General features: G+C 36.9%; 1 protein-coding gene across 1 annotated transcript in view; it reads right to left on the reverse strand.

Moving 5' to 3' along the window:
* Positions 1 to 7,260: 7,260 nt before the first annotated feature.
* The window catches only part of tspan18b (tetraspanin 18b), a 51,599-nt gene continuing 40,130 nt past the window's right edge, over positions 7,261 to 18,729 (reverse strand). Inside the window, exons 3-9 of the mRNA XM_065283073.2 lie at positions 16,905 to 17,000; positions 12,479 to 12,673; positions 12,311 to 12,385; positions 12,135 to 12,233; positions 11,407 to 11,583; positions 10,239 to 10,322; positions 7,261 to 7,993 (exon numbers count right to left, since the gene is read on the reverse strand). Coding sequence (XP_065139145.1) covers positions 7,946 to 7,993; positions 10,239 to 10,322; positions 11,407 to 11,583; positions 12,135 to 12,233; positions 12,311 to 12,385; positions 12,479 to 12,673; positions 16,905 to 17,000 — 774 coding nt within the window. The 3' untranslated portion in view covers positions 7,261 to 7,945. The remainder of the gene's footprint in view (positions 7,994 to 10,238; positions 10,323 to 11,406; positions 11,584 to 12,134; positions 12,234 to 12,310; positions 12,386 to 12,478; positions 12,674 to 16,904; positions 17,001 to 18,729) is intronic.

Genomic DNA, 18,729 nt, shown 5'->3' on the forward strand with positions numbered 1-18,729 from the left:
TATTAGCATATAAAACAAATGTCTTTAGCATAGATATCTTTACCATGCTTCAAAATGCAACAGTGGAATTTAAACAATTGAAATTAAATGTAAATTTATATCTACTATTTAAATCATGCAGATGAGTTGGTGGTGAAAGCCGCCAAAATATACGTTTTCACAGCCTTGTGAACTGACCTGAAAGTGATGCACGGGTTTTATTTGGGACTTTTTTTTTCATTTAAATTCAGAATGCTATGTCTTCCCAGGCATAGTTTTCCATCAGTTGTGACGTGTGTTCCTGTGCAAACGGATGGCGTATGATATCGGTACTATAATGTTTTTCGCTGATTGATCTGCGTAGCGCCATTGAACACACATGATCATCTGCAGTCAGGTTCTTGCGGGACCTACTTAGTCACTGCAAAATGCTGTATATACCGTAACATAGTTTGTATGTTGTTGTGATTCATATGTATACAGAATGATTTTTTTTTCCCTAAGTGACCAATGCTGCCCCCCGGGGGAGTTGGTGCCCTACGCAAACTATGTACTCTGCGTATAGGGAGTGGTAGCCTACAGTATACTTAAAAGTATACACCCTTTTACAGCTCACGTGATCAAATAGACTGCGCGCACATTTCAGCAACAGAAGTGGTGTTATTCCCCATTGGTTCTAACGTGTTAGCAACTCAGTAAGTTTAGTAAAACTGTTTCCCAGCATCAAAATGTCTGGTTGTTGTGTTTGGTTGCACTAATATAATATGCTACTATACGTATATATGTATCTGGCCACTTTATATTTGACCATCTGCTAACGTCTTCTATCCACTCCACTATAGTACACGGATCTGGTAGCTGTGTTGAAAAAGTTAACTTTTTAAAATAACTTTCTCTTGTTGCTTCACAGCTGATTCTTACGTTGCCTTAATGCGCGCGCATACGCTGCCACGTCATTATTGTGTACAAACAGTAAAAGGGTCTATATTTTAAGTAAAAAACATAAATGTTTAATGTTAATGTAAGTGGAACAAAAAATAGCGTAACTCTCTCTAAAGTTACTTTAAACATCAAGTGTTAGTGTTCTGATCTCTGAAGGGAGCTGGGCTGGACAATTTAAACCGCATGGACTTGCAGAATACTGCTCACTTTAGCGCCTTTTTGCGGGATAAATTGTTTAAAATCACTTGAAATGTTAACTTTTGCAAGCCTTTGAAACACGTGCAAATGATAAACTTTCACTATTTAGGCGCATGCGAGCCGAACCGTGGGTCGATCACGGTCACAGATTAACGTCGATCTGTCACACCACTAACACAAATTAAACATACTGTATATAATCATGCAAACAAACATACCTTTATCTTGCTCTTTTTTTCTCATCCTCGGTCCTTTTCTTTGTTCTCTTTTCGGCCCCAGAGGGATATATCTTTTTTTTTGACATGTCAAATGGCTCATCATTGTTTACAGTGAGTGACGACGTTGTGCACTTGCGCGCCGACGCGCAGGTGGCGCAGGTGTAGGCTACGTTCATACTGCAGGGCTTAATGCTCAATTCCGATTTTTTGAAAAAATTAGATTTTTTTGCAAGGCCGTTCACATTTCCAATTTAATGCGACCTTTTGTGATCTCCTGTGTGAACGTGAAATGACCCAGAAGTGACCCGCATGCGCATAAAGGACGTCACTTGTAAGCTAATGTTAAACATGGATGTCAACAACGGTGTAGTCAACAGTGGAGCTCTTTTTGCAATATTAAAGTTATTTTCCCAGCGGAGCCAGCACAATTACAATCTTCTAGGGGTGTCCTCGACTAAGGATTTACATATTCCAATCAGAATTGTCGAATCTTTCCATAGTCGACCAATAGTAAAATCATATGGTTGTGTGCGTGGGTTGGGAGGGGGCCAGACCACGTACAAATTGGCAACTTTAATTTCTTTCACAAGCAGCACAGAAACAACTTTCTGATAAGGTGACCAAAACTGTATTTCAAGTGATGAACGAATTCAAAACTGACGATGCATTTATATATATATGTTTTATTTTATGTAAAATGTAAGGTAACATTTGTTTAATTATTCCTCATAACATTTTAAAGCCACGATCTACAGAACATCACACAAAAAACATTTTGATAACTACACCTAAAAAAATAACAAAGGTGATCCTGCCTTGGAAACTCCGGCTACAATTCAGTGTTTTTATTTAATTTGGAGATTTAGCGCGTCAAAGCAATCATGACAAAAAAAACGACAAATGAGAAATGACAAATAATTTGTGATTGTTACTGTAAATTATAAAAACTAAGCTTTATATACAATTCATTAAACGTTAATTTATAACCAGAAAAACACTGAAATTAATGATTTTATAGAACACTTCGCGTTATTATTTAGCACAGAAATACCTGCTTCCTTGCTTTGACTTTGATCATCTCTGTATTCACTTTAGATACAGAAAGACCTTTGCTATCATTTGAAAGTGAACACCAACCTTAATATTAAATCACAAGAAAGACAGTCGTGTCAGGCATAAATATAGGTTTGGTGCAGATATTTTCCGTTTCAGCACCGAAATTTAAAGAAACGGCTTACCTGTTTTGTAGTTTACTTTTGACAAGATAACCAGTCTGTTTTAAATACATTTTAAAAACTTATATACCCGTCGAAAAACATCCGTTTTTTAATGTTTAGTTTTATGAACTCCTAAATATGAGAGGCAGAGCACCTAGCCCGTTCGGCTAAATTGCATGCGCAAGCATGGCCAGCAGCGCAACATCGATACAACGAAAAGCAATCCAAAATTTACATACTTAAACTAGATCAGAATTTACGTTTATTATAAATAAATTTTTTTATAAAATAAGGTCAGAAGTAACAAAGTGCAGAACAAATGTGCAAAATGCCTCAAGTGCACGGAAACAAAAGACAAGCCAAATAGATAAATCAGATAACCCAGAGTGATTTATAAATAAAATAAAGAAATTATTAAAAGAACGAAAGTATAACCAGAATTGCCAGCTTTGTCTTTTAATGTAGAAAGAAAGAGGCAATGGTTTATAAACATAGAAACCTCTAATGGACGTGTAGACCTGTCACAGGGGTTGTTGGATTTATAAACGCATTTTAAAAATATTTATTGAAAGCTGCTACTTCACATATTATTCGCAGCATTATAATAATATGCTATATATTAATATATTGGGGGAAAGCTGTTATGTGAAATCATATAACGTGTGCACCCATACGGCCAAAATTTAATGATGTGGAGCAGTGTTAGCAACGTCGGCCATGGTTGTTGTTTATCTTATCGTTCTTGCCTACTTCAATGCAGAATTATGACGTTTGTAGCGTATCAATGACGTACGGGTCGGATCCATGTGGCCTGGCCGTTCAGACGAAGGTCGCATTTCAAAAGATCGGATACGTATCGGATTCAGGACCACATACCCAAGTGGCCTGGGTCACATTTGAAAAGATCGGATCTGTGTCGTTCAGACTGTCATGAAAAGATCAGATACAGGTCGCATATGGGCAAAAAAATCAGAATTGGGTCGTTTCAGACTGCAGTATGAACGTAGCCTATGTTGCGCCTGACTAAAACGCTAGCACTGCAGACACATAAGCTGTGTCCCAATTCAGGGGCTGCGACCTTCTAAGCATGCGACCTTAAATATGAGCACTCGGTCTTTCAAGGTGGCAGCCTCAGAAATCCGCGAAGAGAACTGAAATGAGACGGTCTAACCTTCGGACGACCCATAATTGGCGTCACCTGCTGCGCCTGTCAGCAGGACATAGCGGAAACGTTTCTGACTTATTAAAATAAATATGAAATCAGAAAAATATTAATTTAGTTTAGAAAATATGACACGTTGATGTAGATTAAACTATTCAACAGTATATTAAATTAAATTAATCAACCTTAGAAATATATGCATCATAAAAATAATAATATTAACACAAAACATAACTTATAATACTAAAACAGTGACAAACTTTTTTTGATAAATACACACTTTTATTTAATGAAGGTTTTAATTGTTTATTTTAGAATATCCAGCTGCCGTTGCAGCCGCGCAATGAATCTTGGGATATCCTCGGCTGTTAAGGATCCATTCGTTCTATCCTTAACAGCGCGGAGAAATGAGGACGCATTTTGAGGCTTCATTCTAAGCATCCTTCGAATTGGGACGGCCTTACCAGCCTGAAGTCGCGCTGCTGTGACGCAATCGGTCTTAAAATACGTCCTTAGAAGGTCGCAGCCCCTGAATTGGGACACAGCTATAGTTTTCTGCAAATCAAAATTTTCTTGTCTTTAATTATTCATTTATAAATTCATATTCATTCATTCATTCATCCATTTATATTACCTGTTTAAGTTATTTAATTGTATAAAAAAAAATGATTGGGGCGGGGGCCCGCTGGTGGCCAGCGGGGCCCTAAGCAGCCGCTTGGTTCGCTTATGCCTCGGGCCGGCCCTGAAAGGTTTGATCCCCATTGCAGTTATTGAAACATTCTTTATAGGTTTTTCTATAAATAAATATAATGTATCAAAAAGTCAAAAAGATAAACATGGGAAAAATGAACACACTATGTGGAATGAGCATGTTACTATAGTGCCAAGATTTAACATATTTCACCGAGCTCAAGGACAAACTTTCTCTTCTTCTTAGTTGTGCAACAGTGTTGGTTTTCATCCAGAGCCACAAGGAGACCGCCAGCACAATGCTTGTCACCCAATAAACCCTCCACTGGGACCAGACAGCCATCCAGATGAGGCTGAATCTCTCCCAAATGAATCCATCAGGGAAGATGCCTTGCATTCACACAGCCCGGTTTTACTCTCTCACTCTGTGAACGGTCTGATCTCTTCCCTCTTCTTGCATTTCTGGCAATGTTTCGGTCCCTCAGGCTTTGCTAAACTCCATGCAAACACGCACAAACAGAAAACTGAATGCAGGCCAAGAGACTAAGATACCGAAAAGGACTGAAGAAAAAGTGTTTGGTGAAAAGATGCAGAGAAAAAAAATAAACTTAAAGCCAGCAATATTTCAAAACCTTTCTAAGTATGATGGATGAGTTGGCTACCTGTTAATTACTGCCACCTTTATTATCTGTTTAACTAACCTTCATTTATTACTTCTATTATTAAATGTTTAAGAAGCCATGACGTTTATTTGCTTGTCCATTTCACTCTGCCCCTTCCAAGATTGTCCATAAAGAATAACAAACAGTTTTTTTCTTTTAAATAGGCCTACTAAAATAAATAACAGGTTCTATGAACTTCCAGACTAATTTTATTTTTCAGCTGCAAATGTAACAAGGGTGTGTAAAGCATATCAAATCTATAAATGTATAAAGTAGCCTAACTCATCTGATTGTCTCTGATCATGACATGATGTTGACGAAATATTATATTTAATATTTATACCTCTGTATGCAATAAACAACTAAACCTGCCCGTTATTTGAAAACATCACTACGATCTTTATTTTGCTTGTTAAACAGCTATCAAACATTTACATTTTTACAGATTTAAAGATTTTATATGCAATTTGGATCTTTATAAGCAATTTTGGTGTTTCAACTAAAAATAGTTCCCTATGATTACGAGCTTTTAGTGCTATTTAGCAGTAGCACCAATAATTTCAGAGCGTATATTGACTGAAGCAAGCGCGTAGCAAAGTGTCGCGCGCCCCCTGGAGGATGTTCCTAGTGTTCACTTGAGGCTTTCATGTTCTCTTAAAGGTGACATAGAATGATTGAACGGGGTATTTATCCTTGTTCTGTGATGTGACATGTAGACAAAAATGTTTTTGTTTGGGTCTGTAATGCCTTAGAAGCTTCCTAAAAACCTCTCTCAAATAGCTCTATTAGGGTGGGGGGATTTTAACAAGTGGTTTTGCACCTATTTGGCTCCCCCTACTGGCTTAACTTGCAATCTCATTACTGATTGGCTGACTTTGCTGCCACTCAAAAAATGTAGCCAATTATTTTAAAGTGAAGGGGCAGGGAGATGCCTGTGATGTCATAAGCATCAGTTTTTCAGATTGGGCCGTTTTCTGGCTGACATTTCTAAAAGAGGAATTTCTATGAGACTGAGATGTTTAGAATGTCTAGAACTTTTTGTATGTTTGTGAATGCGGGTAGACTACCATTATTCAACAAAGACAAGGTAAAAATGGTTTTTCATTCTCTGTCCCCTTTAACTTTGTTTTTGGCGTATTAATTACATATGTAAAATCTTATATTTAATAAAATCGAGAATGTAATACAAATCATAAATCCTTTATATCTAGGTTCAGTTATTTTGTTGTTTATGTGGGAGTAAATAGGCTTAATTTTTTTAGTGCATAATTAAGTATTTTCTAAAAGGACGCCTGGACTTTTTTTGAAATAAAAGCTCACAGAAACTACATTTTTTTTGGAGTATCATTCTCAAATTTAAATCACAACATGGTCAGACATGGTCAGTTTACCTATATGGTGTCCCCAGGCGTCTTACATGACCATTTCATACGTTTTTTGCTATGTGAATGTTATTAAAAAAAAATAATTTAATGTATATTTTACCTTGTTTTACTCTGTTTCTTTACTACTCTGAGTTGTGACTATTGGGCAACAATATATCAAGTGTCAAGTTTCAAACAAGACCAGAATTATGAATGACCATAGGGTTTAAGAGCTGCAGACGTCTTAGTTTGGGTTTGTCATTTTTCAGAAAATGCTCAAAAATAGAAGTGCTGGCTAACAGGTTAAGCAGGCTGCGTTTATTTTTTATTTATTCTGAGAAATATTATTTGATATTAGTTATTACTCGATCATTGATTTCTTATATTTTCTTTTTAGGAATAAATGTAGGCATATGCAGCAACCTTTATTTTATATGACAGTCACCACAAGATGGCGCAACAGGTTTTTGTATAGTTCTCATATTGCTGTTATTACATACAGTAGGCTTATATACATTTTTTGTGGCACATATTTTCTGCTATTTTCCAGTGTTTTCCTACAACTTTTCACAAATATCATTACATCTCTGAATTAGTTATACTATTAAAGATTAGATCGACTGATTTGCTATTTTACTTGTTTCTTCTGTCTAAGTGGGCAATCCAGGTCTAGAATTATATATTTTGTGGGCCAACTCTCCTGACTGGCACAAAAAGCAAAGCATGATTAAACACAAAAAACACTGGTGTGCTGATAAATGTCACATTACAGTTTTTTTGTGGGAACAAACATGGAACCCCAAAGATTATGCTTTCTTTAGAGACATGTGAGCAAAAGTTTGCTTTAATGTTAGTCATAACTCAATACAAATGCATACACATCAATTTTAGCTAAAATCACATATAATTACTATGGCAATTAACATCACAATACAAAAAAGATGCTGGTTTTCAAGCAGGGAGAGGGCATATACCCACCCTCCACAGACACACACAAAGATCTCAAATGCTGCACTCACACAGAGGAATAGATAAAAATTGAAATTCACATGACTATACAACACTAATATAATGTGCTAGTGAAAGCTTGCATTCAAGGAGTGTGGTAATGTGTTGGGTGAGAGGAAAGTGGTTTGGTCGATTTCTAAAAGCACAAATGCCTATACAAACAAGCCAGCATTACTCAGTATAAATATTCTTCATCCAAAATCAGTGCAGCACCTTCATTTTTTTCAGGCTATCTTTTGAACACCTGGTCAAAATTACACAAGGACTTTCTAACAAAAAGCCCATTTTCCATTTCGCAGTATTCAAAGAATGTTCTTTTTGTCAATGTTTTATTTTTGTTACCTTGTACCTCAAAGGTCCAGCTGTGAAGTACAGGTCAATGGTTCATTTTTTTATTAATAATCTTAAAGATATAAAATGAAGTAAAACATTCTTTTGGCAAGTGGTTCAGTCGTCTTATTTTATGGTGTTGTCCTTTTTCGAAAAGCATTTCGGTGTAACTGATCTACTGGATCCCCCTGAACAGACACATGGCAAAGACCATTGCAAAGAGCTGTTGAGAAAGCAAACACAAACTTGTTAGATACATTTATATGAAATAAAAAAATATAAATGAAATAAAAAACTGAAATATTCAAATAGTTGTTTTACATATATAATATTTTTTTTTTTTTTACGTTAAATCTTAAAGGGATAGTTCACCCCAAAATCTAAATTCCGTAATAATTTACTTACTCTCATGCTGTTACAAACCTGTACACATTTTGTTGTTCTGATGAACACAAAGGAAGATATTTTAAGAAATGTTTGTAACCAGACTGTTTGTGGACCCCATTTACATCGATACTATTCTTTTTTCCTACTATGGAAGTGAACGGGGTCCACAAACGGTTTGGTTAAAAACAGTTCTTAAAATATCTTCCTTTGTGTTCGTCAGAACAAAGACATTTATACAGGTTTGTAACAACATGAGGGTGAGAAAATGATGACAGTATTTTCATTTTTTGTGAACTATCCCTTTAAGGAACTGTAACACAAATTGTACGCAAATTGAACTTTTATTTTGAGCTTTGATGCTATTACTCTCACAAAACAAAGGCAACTAAATAAAGTCATATTACAAAGATTGCTTTGGTGCAGTTAAAGGGGTGTTTAAAGTTGCAGGTGGTAAGGAAAACTGCATAAATGCATCATAAGTTATTGATAATGTTTTGTGTGTGTTGCTTGCTTGTGACTTAAGCTTATTTGGAAAGAATTGGCCAGCTGATCTATCTTTTACAAATCTGATAAAACCAAAGACTCTTTCAATATATGAAGAATACAATACTTTATACAGTAGGTTCTCAAGATTAACATGAGATAATGTGGTAATGTGAGCTTTGAATACTCTCTAAACCAGGGGTCTCCAACCTTTTTGTGAGCAAAACCACAATGGATGAAACAATCTGGAGGGCTACTTTTTGATATAGTCTACTCAAAACTTTTTGTTTTACTTGTTGATTTTGTTTTATTTTACTTGTTTATATGTTTTAGTATTGTTTAAAATGAAACATACGTAAACCAAGCCAAGCTAATATAAAAAATATGTAATTAATTAATATTACAATTGAGACTATTAAAGGAATATTCCATTTTCTTAAAAGAAAAATCCAGATAATTTACTCACCACCATGTCATCCAAAATGTTGATGTCTTTCTTTGTTCAGTCAAGAAGAAATTATGTTTTTTGAGAAAAACATTGCAGGATTTTTCTCATTTTAATGGACTTTAATAGAGCCCAACATTTAATATTTAACTCAACACGTAACAGTTTTTTTCAACGGAGTTTCAAAGGACTCTAAATGATCCCAAACGAGGCATAAGGGTCTTATCTAGCGAAACGATTGTCATTTTTGACAAGAAAAATAACAAATATACACTTTTAAAGCACAACTTCTCGTTTAAATCCGGTCGTGATGCGCCAACGTGACCCCACGCAATACGTCAAGAGGTCACAGAGGACGAACGCGAAACTCCGCCCCAGTGTTTACAAGTGTTGAGAACGAGGACCGTTCCTACGTTGTTGTATGTCAACTGATACTAATTAATGTCTTTGTGTCAGTTTATTGTTTACAAGTGTCCGCAAATGTGCGTTTTATATATGTAACACGTGACCTCTCTACGTCACTACGCATTTACGTTAGGTCACGCAGGACCGGATTTAGACGAGAAGTTGTGCTTTAAAAGTGTATATTTGTTTTTTGTTTTTTTGTCAAAAATGACAATCGTATTGCTAGATAAGACCCTTATGCCTCGTTTGGGATCGTTTAGAGTCCTTTGAAACTCTGTTGAAAAAAACTGTTACGTGTTGAGTTAAGTATTAAATGTTGGGCTCTATTAAAGTCCATTAAAATGAGAAAAATCCTGCAATGTTTTCCTCAAAAAACAATTTCTTCTCGACTGAACAAAGAAAGACATCAACATTTTGGATGACATGGTGGTGAGTAAATTATCTGGATTTTTCTTTTAAGAAAATGGAATATTCCTTTAATAGAATATGCTTTGGCGGGCACCTCACAGCCTCGAAGGCACCACGTTGGAGACCCCTGCTCTAAACAATTTTGCTGTCATACAATTAATTTCTGTATTTCCAGGACAGAACCACATGAGGGCAGCAGATATTCAATTTATTTCAAGGTAAGTATGTTTATCTTCTATTCTCTAATGTGCAAAACATTTTCAGATCCTTTGTGTAAGATCTGTTCTATCTTAATCTACTGACAGATGGTATCATCAGAAAAGCCAATGTCATACTGTACCTCAATTGTGAGTACAACAATAGCCAGGGCGCCAGCAACATAAATGTACAACTCAAAGTAGTCCACAACTGATGAATAGCAGCCCTGCCAATCCAAATATAAACAAAATAAATCATAAGTTTGTACAGTTAAAGGAATAAAGTCACTCAGTGATGCAGTGGGAGCAGTGTTAATAGCTTATTGTAGCAGAAGATTAATCATTAAATAATGACTTTTGGTATAAACACAAATGCATTGTTCTGTATGCCTTCAGAGTATTTTACAATATAATGCATGAGTTGCATGGACTGTTTTCATGATTTTTTTGTTGTTTTTAGTTTAAGAGGCATCTTATAACAAACCAATTATTTTAATAATGTTCCTGTGTACCTCAGTGGTAGAGCATTGCATTAGGGTTTGAACCTAGGGAACGTCAAATGTATAAATGTAAATGAGACTATTGTTCCATAGACAAATAAAAAGACAATATAAAATCTTCAGCTTATAGCCCTGCAACCTTTAAGACAGATCTCTATGTCTAAAGGACCCTGTGGGCAAAACCCCCGCTTAAATTTCACTCTCATTCCCTTGCACAATGTCATTTAGGAAACTCTCGCATTTGCACACATTCCCCAGACGCTGAGAATGTGGAAAAGCTTTGGTCAGCACTAAGGGGTTGTGTACACCAAAACTTTTACGCCCGCGGCCGGCGCATGTTTTCAATTGTTTCCAATGGAAGCTCGGCGTTTTTCAAATAAGCCAGCAGCGAGCGGGTTTTTTCCGCGCTGAAAACCGGCGCTCGGCGGTTTTCACGCGCTCGGCGCTGAGAGTCTAGAGTTGAAAGAGATTCAACTTTGGGAGAAAAGCTCCGCTCGTCAATGTCAGTTCTCACACGGCCACCCAATCACAGTGGAGCAGGGGCAGGACATTACCACAGCAACCAACCGGCTCGCAGCTGAAGTATCACAGCTATCAAAGCGCTCAGCTGATGAAAGCTGGCACTCAGCTGAAAAACAGCTGGCATTCGGCGTCCTCAAGGCGTTTTCAGCCGCGTTTAAAAGTTTTGGTGTACACAACCCCTAAGACTGTGACTAAAGCTGAGCGGTAACAGTATTTTCCCTCTTGCTGTATTATAAAGCTGTGAGCTTTAAAACAGACATCAGATTTGTTGTACAGTATCAGAGCCCACCTTGTTGTTGCGGTACAGCATGTTGCCCGAGAGGCATTCCTCCCTGTTACTGAAAACTACATCTCCAGGGTGACTGTTTTTACGGCAGCATGCCTCGGGCACCACTTCACTGGGGTTTATAAGCCTGAAGAGGCTTTCCTCAAAGTCTTCTGGACTGTTCACTCCACAGCAGTCAAACTATACCAGAGAGATGAAAGATAAATCCCAGTGAAGAACTTAAACCCTCAGTGATATTAGATTGTGAATACATTTGACATTTTTTATTGTTCTGAAACCTATTGAGTTGTCTTCAGAGGTAGTTTCAATGCTGTTTCATTATGTATGCAACTTAAGCTGCCTCCACAAATCCATCTGTTTTATGCATAATGCATTGCATATATATATATAAAATATCGAAACTCTTTGGTGATGAGTTGATGATGCTAATGGTCTAATCAGAATCAATGGATTTTGCTAAGCTATGCTAAAAGTGCTAGCACCAGACCTGGAGATCAGCTGAATGGATTCCAAAACAGTAAAAATCAAATGTTTAACTCTATGAGAGCTGGAAAATGAAAAAAGTGGAGTGTTCCTTCTTGTCTAGTAAACATAGCAATTAAAATACTTTTCATTACCCTTCTCCACTCTAACCAAACTAGATATTCAATTATCATTCATTTCTATTCACCACGACCTTTAACAGTTGCTTCGTAGTTGATGTATAAAAGGAAAGATTCATTAATACATACTGTGTTCATAATGGCGTTCCACGTTGATGTAAAGACATCCGTGTTGTTGTAACCTTGGTAGTGACTCTTCAGTTCTTTAGTGAAGTATTCTCTGGTCAGCTATAGACAGAAATAAAACAACACTAGAGATGCTGCTCACAACCTTTTGTCTCGAAATTTTGGAGACTCTCACTCACGTGTTCCCGAAAGATGAAGGCAAGTATTGCAGCCGCAAGCTCTGCCAGGAATATAATGAGGATCAGCATGAAGAACTGCAGAGGGAGAGATTGTGAAGTAAGGACAATATGACACCACCTAAATTAAGTCTTACTGAAACACAAGGAACTATAGACAACAAGACTCACAAAAAGCAGCAGACACTTGTTTTCTCGTATGGCTCCGCAGCAGCCCAGGAACCCCAGTAAGAAAAGCATGCCTCCCATGGCCAAGATGATGTAGACTCCTGTGAACAGAAGGGGGTTGGCTGCCACTATCTCCCTAAAACCTGTGGGGTCCACCACCACCCAAACCCCAACGCCAAGCAGGAAGGAGCCGCCAAGCTGAGATGGAGAGAGAAACAAAATGCAGCATTATACACAAATGTTCCACTTGACTATATGAAGAGTTTGGTTCCAAAACGCAATAAACACCATTAAAAAAAAATAGTTACCACCAAAATCAGTATGGTATCAGATGAGTATTAAAAATTATATTCTTAATTTTATGCAAAATCCGATATCCGCTTTGTTATTCTGTCATCTTTTCCACAAAACGTGATAAACGTCACTCCTCCTTCACTGCATAATGCAATAAATCCGCTCAACAAATCACAGCGCACCATTCCACGCATTGTAAACAATAATGGCGGCACATTGAATACACACCGAATTTTTGTTTTCCTCATCTTCTTTGCACTTCGTGATCAACAAACAAACAAAAACAAAATAATACTTTGATGGCATTGATAAATCTGTAGTGGTTTTCTGTGACAGGGAAGAAACGTAAACCATCAAAATCTAATGATTTACGCGAAAGGGAATCAGGCGACAGAAAAAACGCCGGCTGTTGCTTGCACTGATCTATATAAATGACAGCGTAAATTCAGTTACACATTGTTAATTTTTAGGATATGTGTACGTTAATTATTTGTTAATTCTGGTGTTATTTGCAATGTTTATGTTTTAATCGGGCAGGATAATGGATTTATAAAAAAACGTTGAGGTGAGTGTGTCTGTTGCATTTGTTAATAACACGGGTATAAATAAAGTTTTTTTTTGACATTCAGCTACACTGTGATGGTCAGCGTTATTTCTCTAAATACGTTTAGGTAACTTTTAAGTTTAGATAACATAATTACAAAACTAGCAAATTATTGCATGCACATACGGTACAAAGCATGATTATTTATTTAGATTTCAGAATGAGCACGTTTATTGTCATTAATACTAAATATGCTGCGGTCTGTCTGCTGATCTGATACTGTAATAAAGATGAATGTATACTAACTGATTAAAACGCAAAATGTACAACTTTCAGTAAATAACTATTTACATGCTTAGGACATTTAATGTTGTAATAATGTACAGGGTAACTTCACATATAAAAACGAAGACGAGTAAAGTGATGTTTTATCATTAAAATCTGATAACGTCCATTGATTTAATAGAATGTTTGGGTATACCAACATGGCGGCGCGTTGGCTTCACAAGTGTGACGTCATGCGCAATCCAGTCATTTATATAGATCAGTGATTGCTTGTTCTCCCGACAACATGGAGCTTCTGTCATGCTAACACATTGACACCAGCCAGGGGATCTTATGAAAAACTTTCTTTTATTTTACTCCAAGTCAACGAAAATCGAGCAGGACCAAAACATTTTACAGCTGATCGCTGTCAAAAGATTTCAGCGACGACGTCCCAAGGATGACAGCAGTGTACTTTATATGACAAAGTAAGTGTTTTGATTAATGCAATTAATGTTTATGTTTTTAATCAGTGTATACCACTAGTCAACTAAATGAATATAACATGGCAAAGATGAATGCACATTTATATATTGATTCAATAGATTTATAGCATTTAAAAAAAAATGTCATGGATTTATTGCATTTTGTGGAAAAAATATTCAGTTTTTATAATAAATCTTTGAAAATCACATTATGGATTTGATTTTTAATGTTATTATAACCTAAAGATGCTATGTGAAAGTTTGTAACAGAAAATAGTGGTTTTCATCTTGTCACTTTCTTTGTATAGAAAACACATTTTTACTGAAATTAGTAAAAATGTATTTATTGCGTTTTGGAACCAAACTCTTCATATATATTTCACTACAAATAAATATATCTATAAACAAGTCTTAATATTTCACAAATCTTCTTAACATCTTTATTTATCTTGCTTAAATAATGTTTTACTGGAAAACAATACAACGAAATGAATTATAGTAGAGTATAACAGTCATGATAAATAATGAAAAGCACTGTAAGGGCACAAATTGCTGAGCTGTTTACATTTGGTACTTGCTAAAGTGAACCTGAAGGTTAAGGTGCCAGCAGGCAGGAAAACTAATGGGTTCTATTCTGGAAATAAATCACTTCTGAGTAAACGGCTACTGAAAGTAAAAGCGTAAGCTTTAAGGTAAAAGCATAAAGGCAGAATGAAGAATTTTAGCTGGGAAGCCCTGCTGTTGCCTTTGCAGCTTCCCACATCCTCTACCTGTCAAAGTGATACCCATTCACCATCCCCCCTCCAGACACCTCAAGCTCACAAACACACACAGATGAAGACTCAGGCAGACATCAGACTGGTGATTAAGCAGCTCAACCACTGTGTGTGTGTGTGTGTGTGTGTGTGTGTGTGTGTGTGTGTGTGTGTGTTTGTGGGGGTTTCAGGATAACAGCCTCACACAAAAACATATTCCTCAGTCTCTCACTCTTGTGGCCAACCTGGAAATCTTTTCATAGAGGGAATTAGTAGTCTGCGTGTCAGGATGAACTCTTTCGCAGGCAGGTATTTTTGTCATGAAAGATTTGAAAAGCATCTTTTATCAAACCAAACAGCTGTTTTATTAGTCTGAGCGTTGAATAAATATGAGCAGGTGTTACGGTTTATTAAATTACAAGTTGTGTAATTGTGAGCGTTGTGCTTAACATTATTCATGTTGTGTGGGAAGAGAATTTATATAGTCAAGCGAGATGAGTCTGGTTGTGGTCCAAATATTACTCTGTCTACAGCCATCCCACAGTGGGAATTTACACTGTCAACCTAGATTACTGATCAAAGCACTTTCTGCCTATTTCAAGTGTTCAAACGGCTATTTGTGAATTTATGTGTGTCTACAGGCTGAATTTTGGGAGTTAAATGATTGAAGTGAATAAATGAAGTGCATCCTTCATAAATGTGTGTCTTGATAGATCGCTCAGTAAAACCCCAGTTCATCTGTTTTGGATGCAAGGAATGGATGTAACTAAATATTCCAGACTGGGGAGGATAAAATGAGAAACATAAGAGCCAGTCATTGAACAACCCTTATATTTACCACATTCTGAATCTTGGGGATGGGTTATGTTACCTTTGACCAAAATCTCTAAAATTGTTTGTTAAAATTTTATTTCAATTTAACCAATCCTTAAAGGGACCCTCCACTTTTTTTGAAAATAGGCTCCGGGTCTGGGGCTACCACTTTTAGCATAGCTTAGCACAATCCATTAAATTTGATTAGACCATTAGCATTGGGCAAAAAAATAACCAAAAAGTTTTAATATTTTTCCTATTTAAAACTTGACTCTTTTGTAGTTACATTGTGTACTAAGACCGACGGAAAATTAATTAAAAGTTGCGATTTTCTAGGCAGATATAGCTAGGAACAAAACTCTCATTCTGGCATAATAATCAAGGACTTTGCTGCTGTAACATGGCTGCAGCAGGTGAAATGATATTACACAGCGTCTGAAAATAGTCCCCTGCTATTGAAAGTAACCAATGGGACTATTTCCGGGCAGTGCGTAATATCACTACGCCTGCTGCAGCCATTAATTTTGACGGAAAATTAAAAGTTGCGATTTTCTAGGCCAATATGGCTACGAACTATACTCTCATTCTGGCGTAATAATCAAGGACTTTGCTGCTGTGACATGACTGCAGGAGGCACAATGATATTACGCAGAGCCTGAAAATAGTTCCTGCTATTAAAAAGTAACCAAGGGGATTATTTTCGGGCACTGCATAATATCACTACGCCTGCTGCAGCCATGTTACGGCAGCAAAGTCCTTGATTATTACACCAGAATGAGAGTATAGTCCTAGCCATATCGGCCTAGAAAATCACAACTTTAATTTTCCGTTGGTCTTAGTACACAATGTAACTACAGAAGAGTCAATTTTTAAATAGGAAAAATATCAAAACTCTTTGGTAATTTTTTGGCGCGATGCTAATGCTCCAATCAGTTTCAGTGGATTATGCTAAGATATGCTAAAAGTGGTAGTGCCAGACCCGGAGATCAGCTTAATGGATTCCTAAACGCTAAAAATCAAATGTTCAACTCTAGGGGTGCTGGAAAATGAGCATATTTTCAAAAAAGTAGAGTGTCCCTTTAATAAAAAACATACAAATCATGAATATGTGTTATAAAAGATAGTTGTCTGTTTTCTTTAAAAGGCGAGACTACGTTTCCTACCATTTTCACAATGACCGCATTCAGGTTTTTTTTTTAGTCGTCTATCTACTCAATTTCACACTATATCTGGTATATCTAACGTATGAATAGAGAGTACATGAAAATACTCACAAAGATAAGAAAGTTGAAGACAAACATGAGGTATTTGATGCAGCTGAGGCAGTCTCCCTCCATGCTCGTCCCCCTCGCTGAAGCCTCCCCGAGCCCCTGCAAGTAAAACAAACATGACTTCATCTCTGTGAACTTAATCAGAAACACACAAAAACTTTCATCTTGACTTTCAGACCATTCATCCTGAGATAAGTGTCAAAGATTTATTTTTTGAGCTCAGTTAAACATAAAAGTTTCACACGGTTTGTGACAATCCTAATACCAAAAACCTTTTCAGCACAATCCTGTATTCGAAATGCATTCGAATAATGTGGGTTCCCCTGTGCATACGAACATAAGCATACTTTGTATTTTAAAGGCACAGGCCTCCTTTTAATGTAATTAATGATGCTCTTGTGTTTCAGCAGACCATCCCTCTACCTGAAAAAGCACTCTGTGAGATGAAGGCCTATTATGCCACCACTTTCCTTAAATGAAACGGGGCGCTTTTCATTAGTTCTAGGAGAGCGCTAACATACCCTGCAATTACTCAGATAGCGCTTAAGGAGCGTTACACGTGTCATCCTTACATATGTTTGCGTGTAACCTTATCTGTACTAATACCATAAGTCTTGTTGTTGTACATAAGTAAAACGCATCCAACGGTACAAGATGGATTGGATGTATTATTAGTAAATAAAATAATCATAGCAGTGGGAACTCTATGTGGAGGGGATGGCAGGACTGTTGACTTAAGAGCCAGAAATAGAACTTGGCTTGGGGACAAGCGCACTAACCATGACCTCTCCCTCTCCATTCCTTAGTTTGTCCTTTCCACTTTCATATTGTTTTTTATTTTCCTTTCTTATTAAAAGCAATCCCATTACTTTCTGGCAGAACTTTATCAAATACTTTCTTCTAGCTTACTCAGTGTTATAGAGTCTATAAATCTTTCTTGAGATGTCCACACAGATGATAAACCCTGTCATTCTTAAAGGAATATGAATGCAGTTATTTTTGTTGTGTTCAAACTGTAGGATCTACAACGAAGGTAATTGAAACTACAGATTTATCCAACATGCTGGAGATTTTGGTCTAATAATAAGTCTCATGACTGTAGAGAAAACAGCTGAACTCTTTATTATGTTGGCTGTGGGTTTTGCGTGCACCGAAGCTCTTGCCGCATACAGTAAATTTGCTGCATTCGGACTGTAGTTTCCCTGCAGATCGCTCTTGTTATATGCAGCTATACATTTGATTGATGAGCGCTGCAGTGCTGTGGGAGTCGTGGGGAAAATACCCTGTTTATTCTGCACTTTCTCCAGAGCCAGTGCAGATCCGCCAGCAGTTTGATTTATACTGGGCTCCAAGATGCTTTACACCAGTGTGCTCCAACTGGGAATGTATATCAGCGCTTTGCACTCCATCCAAATTTTGTGCTCATGTTTTAGCAAAAAACCAGAGAATGCCTCCTTAGATGTGAATCCAGACTTTGCAGGCTTACATGTTTAAAGCTTTTACACTTTTTTCCTGCCATATGTCTCTGGTGTTCCCATATTCAGCCGCTAACGCCTTTGCCGACTTCAGAAGAACATAACAAATTATGCAAGTGGGGACATCGGATTCTGATAATGAAAGCTTTAATGTATGCAAACCCAAATTAAAACCCCCTGGTATGGCCTCTATTAAGAATGAGGGTAATTAAAAGAGTAATTGGCCTGAGGGTGCTATAAGCACTTTGCAGACACTTCTTATAGCATCCATTGAACACAAACTGCATCTTAGCCAGTTCCTTTAGGACAGCGGAGGACTATAAGACAGAAATCATCATCATCATGGTATTTAA

The sequence above is a fragment of the Paramisgurnus dabryanus genome, chromosome 9 (genome assembly GCF_030506205.2).
Source record: "Paramisgurnus dabryanus chromosome 9, PD_genome_1.1, whole genome shotgun sequence".
In the NCBI taxonomy this organism is placed as follows: Eukaryota; Metazoa; Chordata; class Actinopteri; order Cypriniformes; family Cobitidae; genus Paramisgurnus; species Paramisgurnus dabryanus.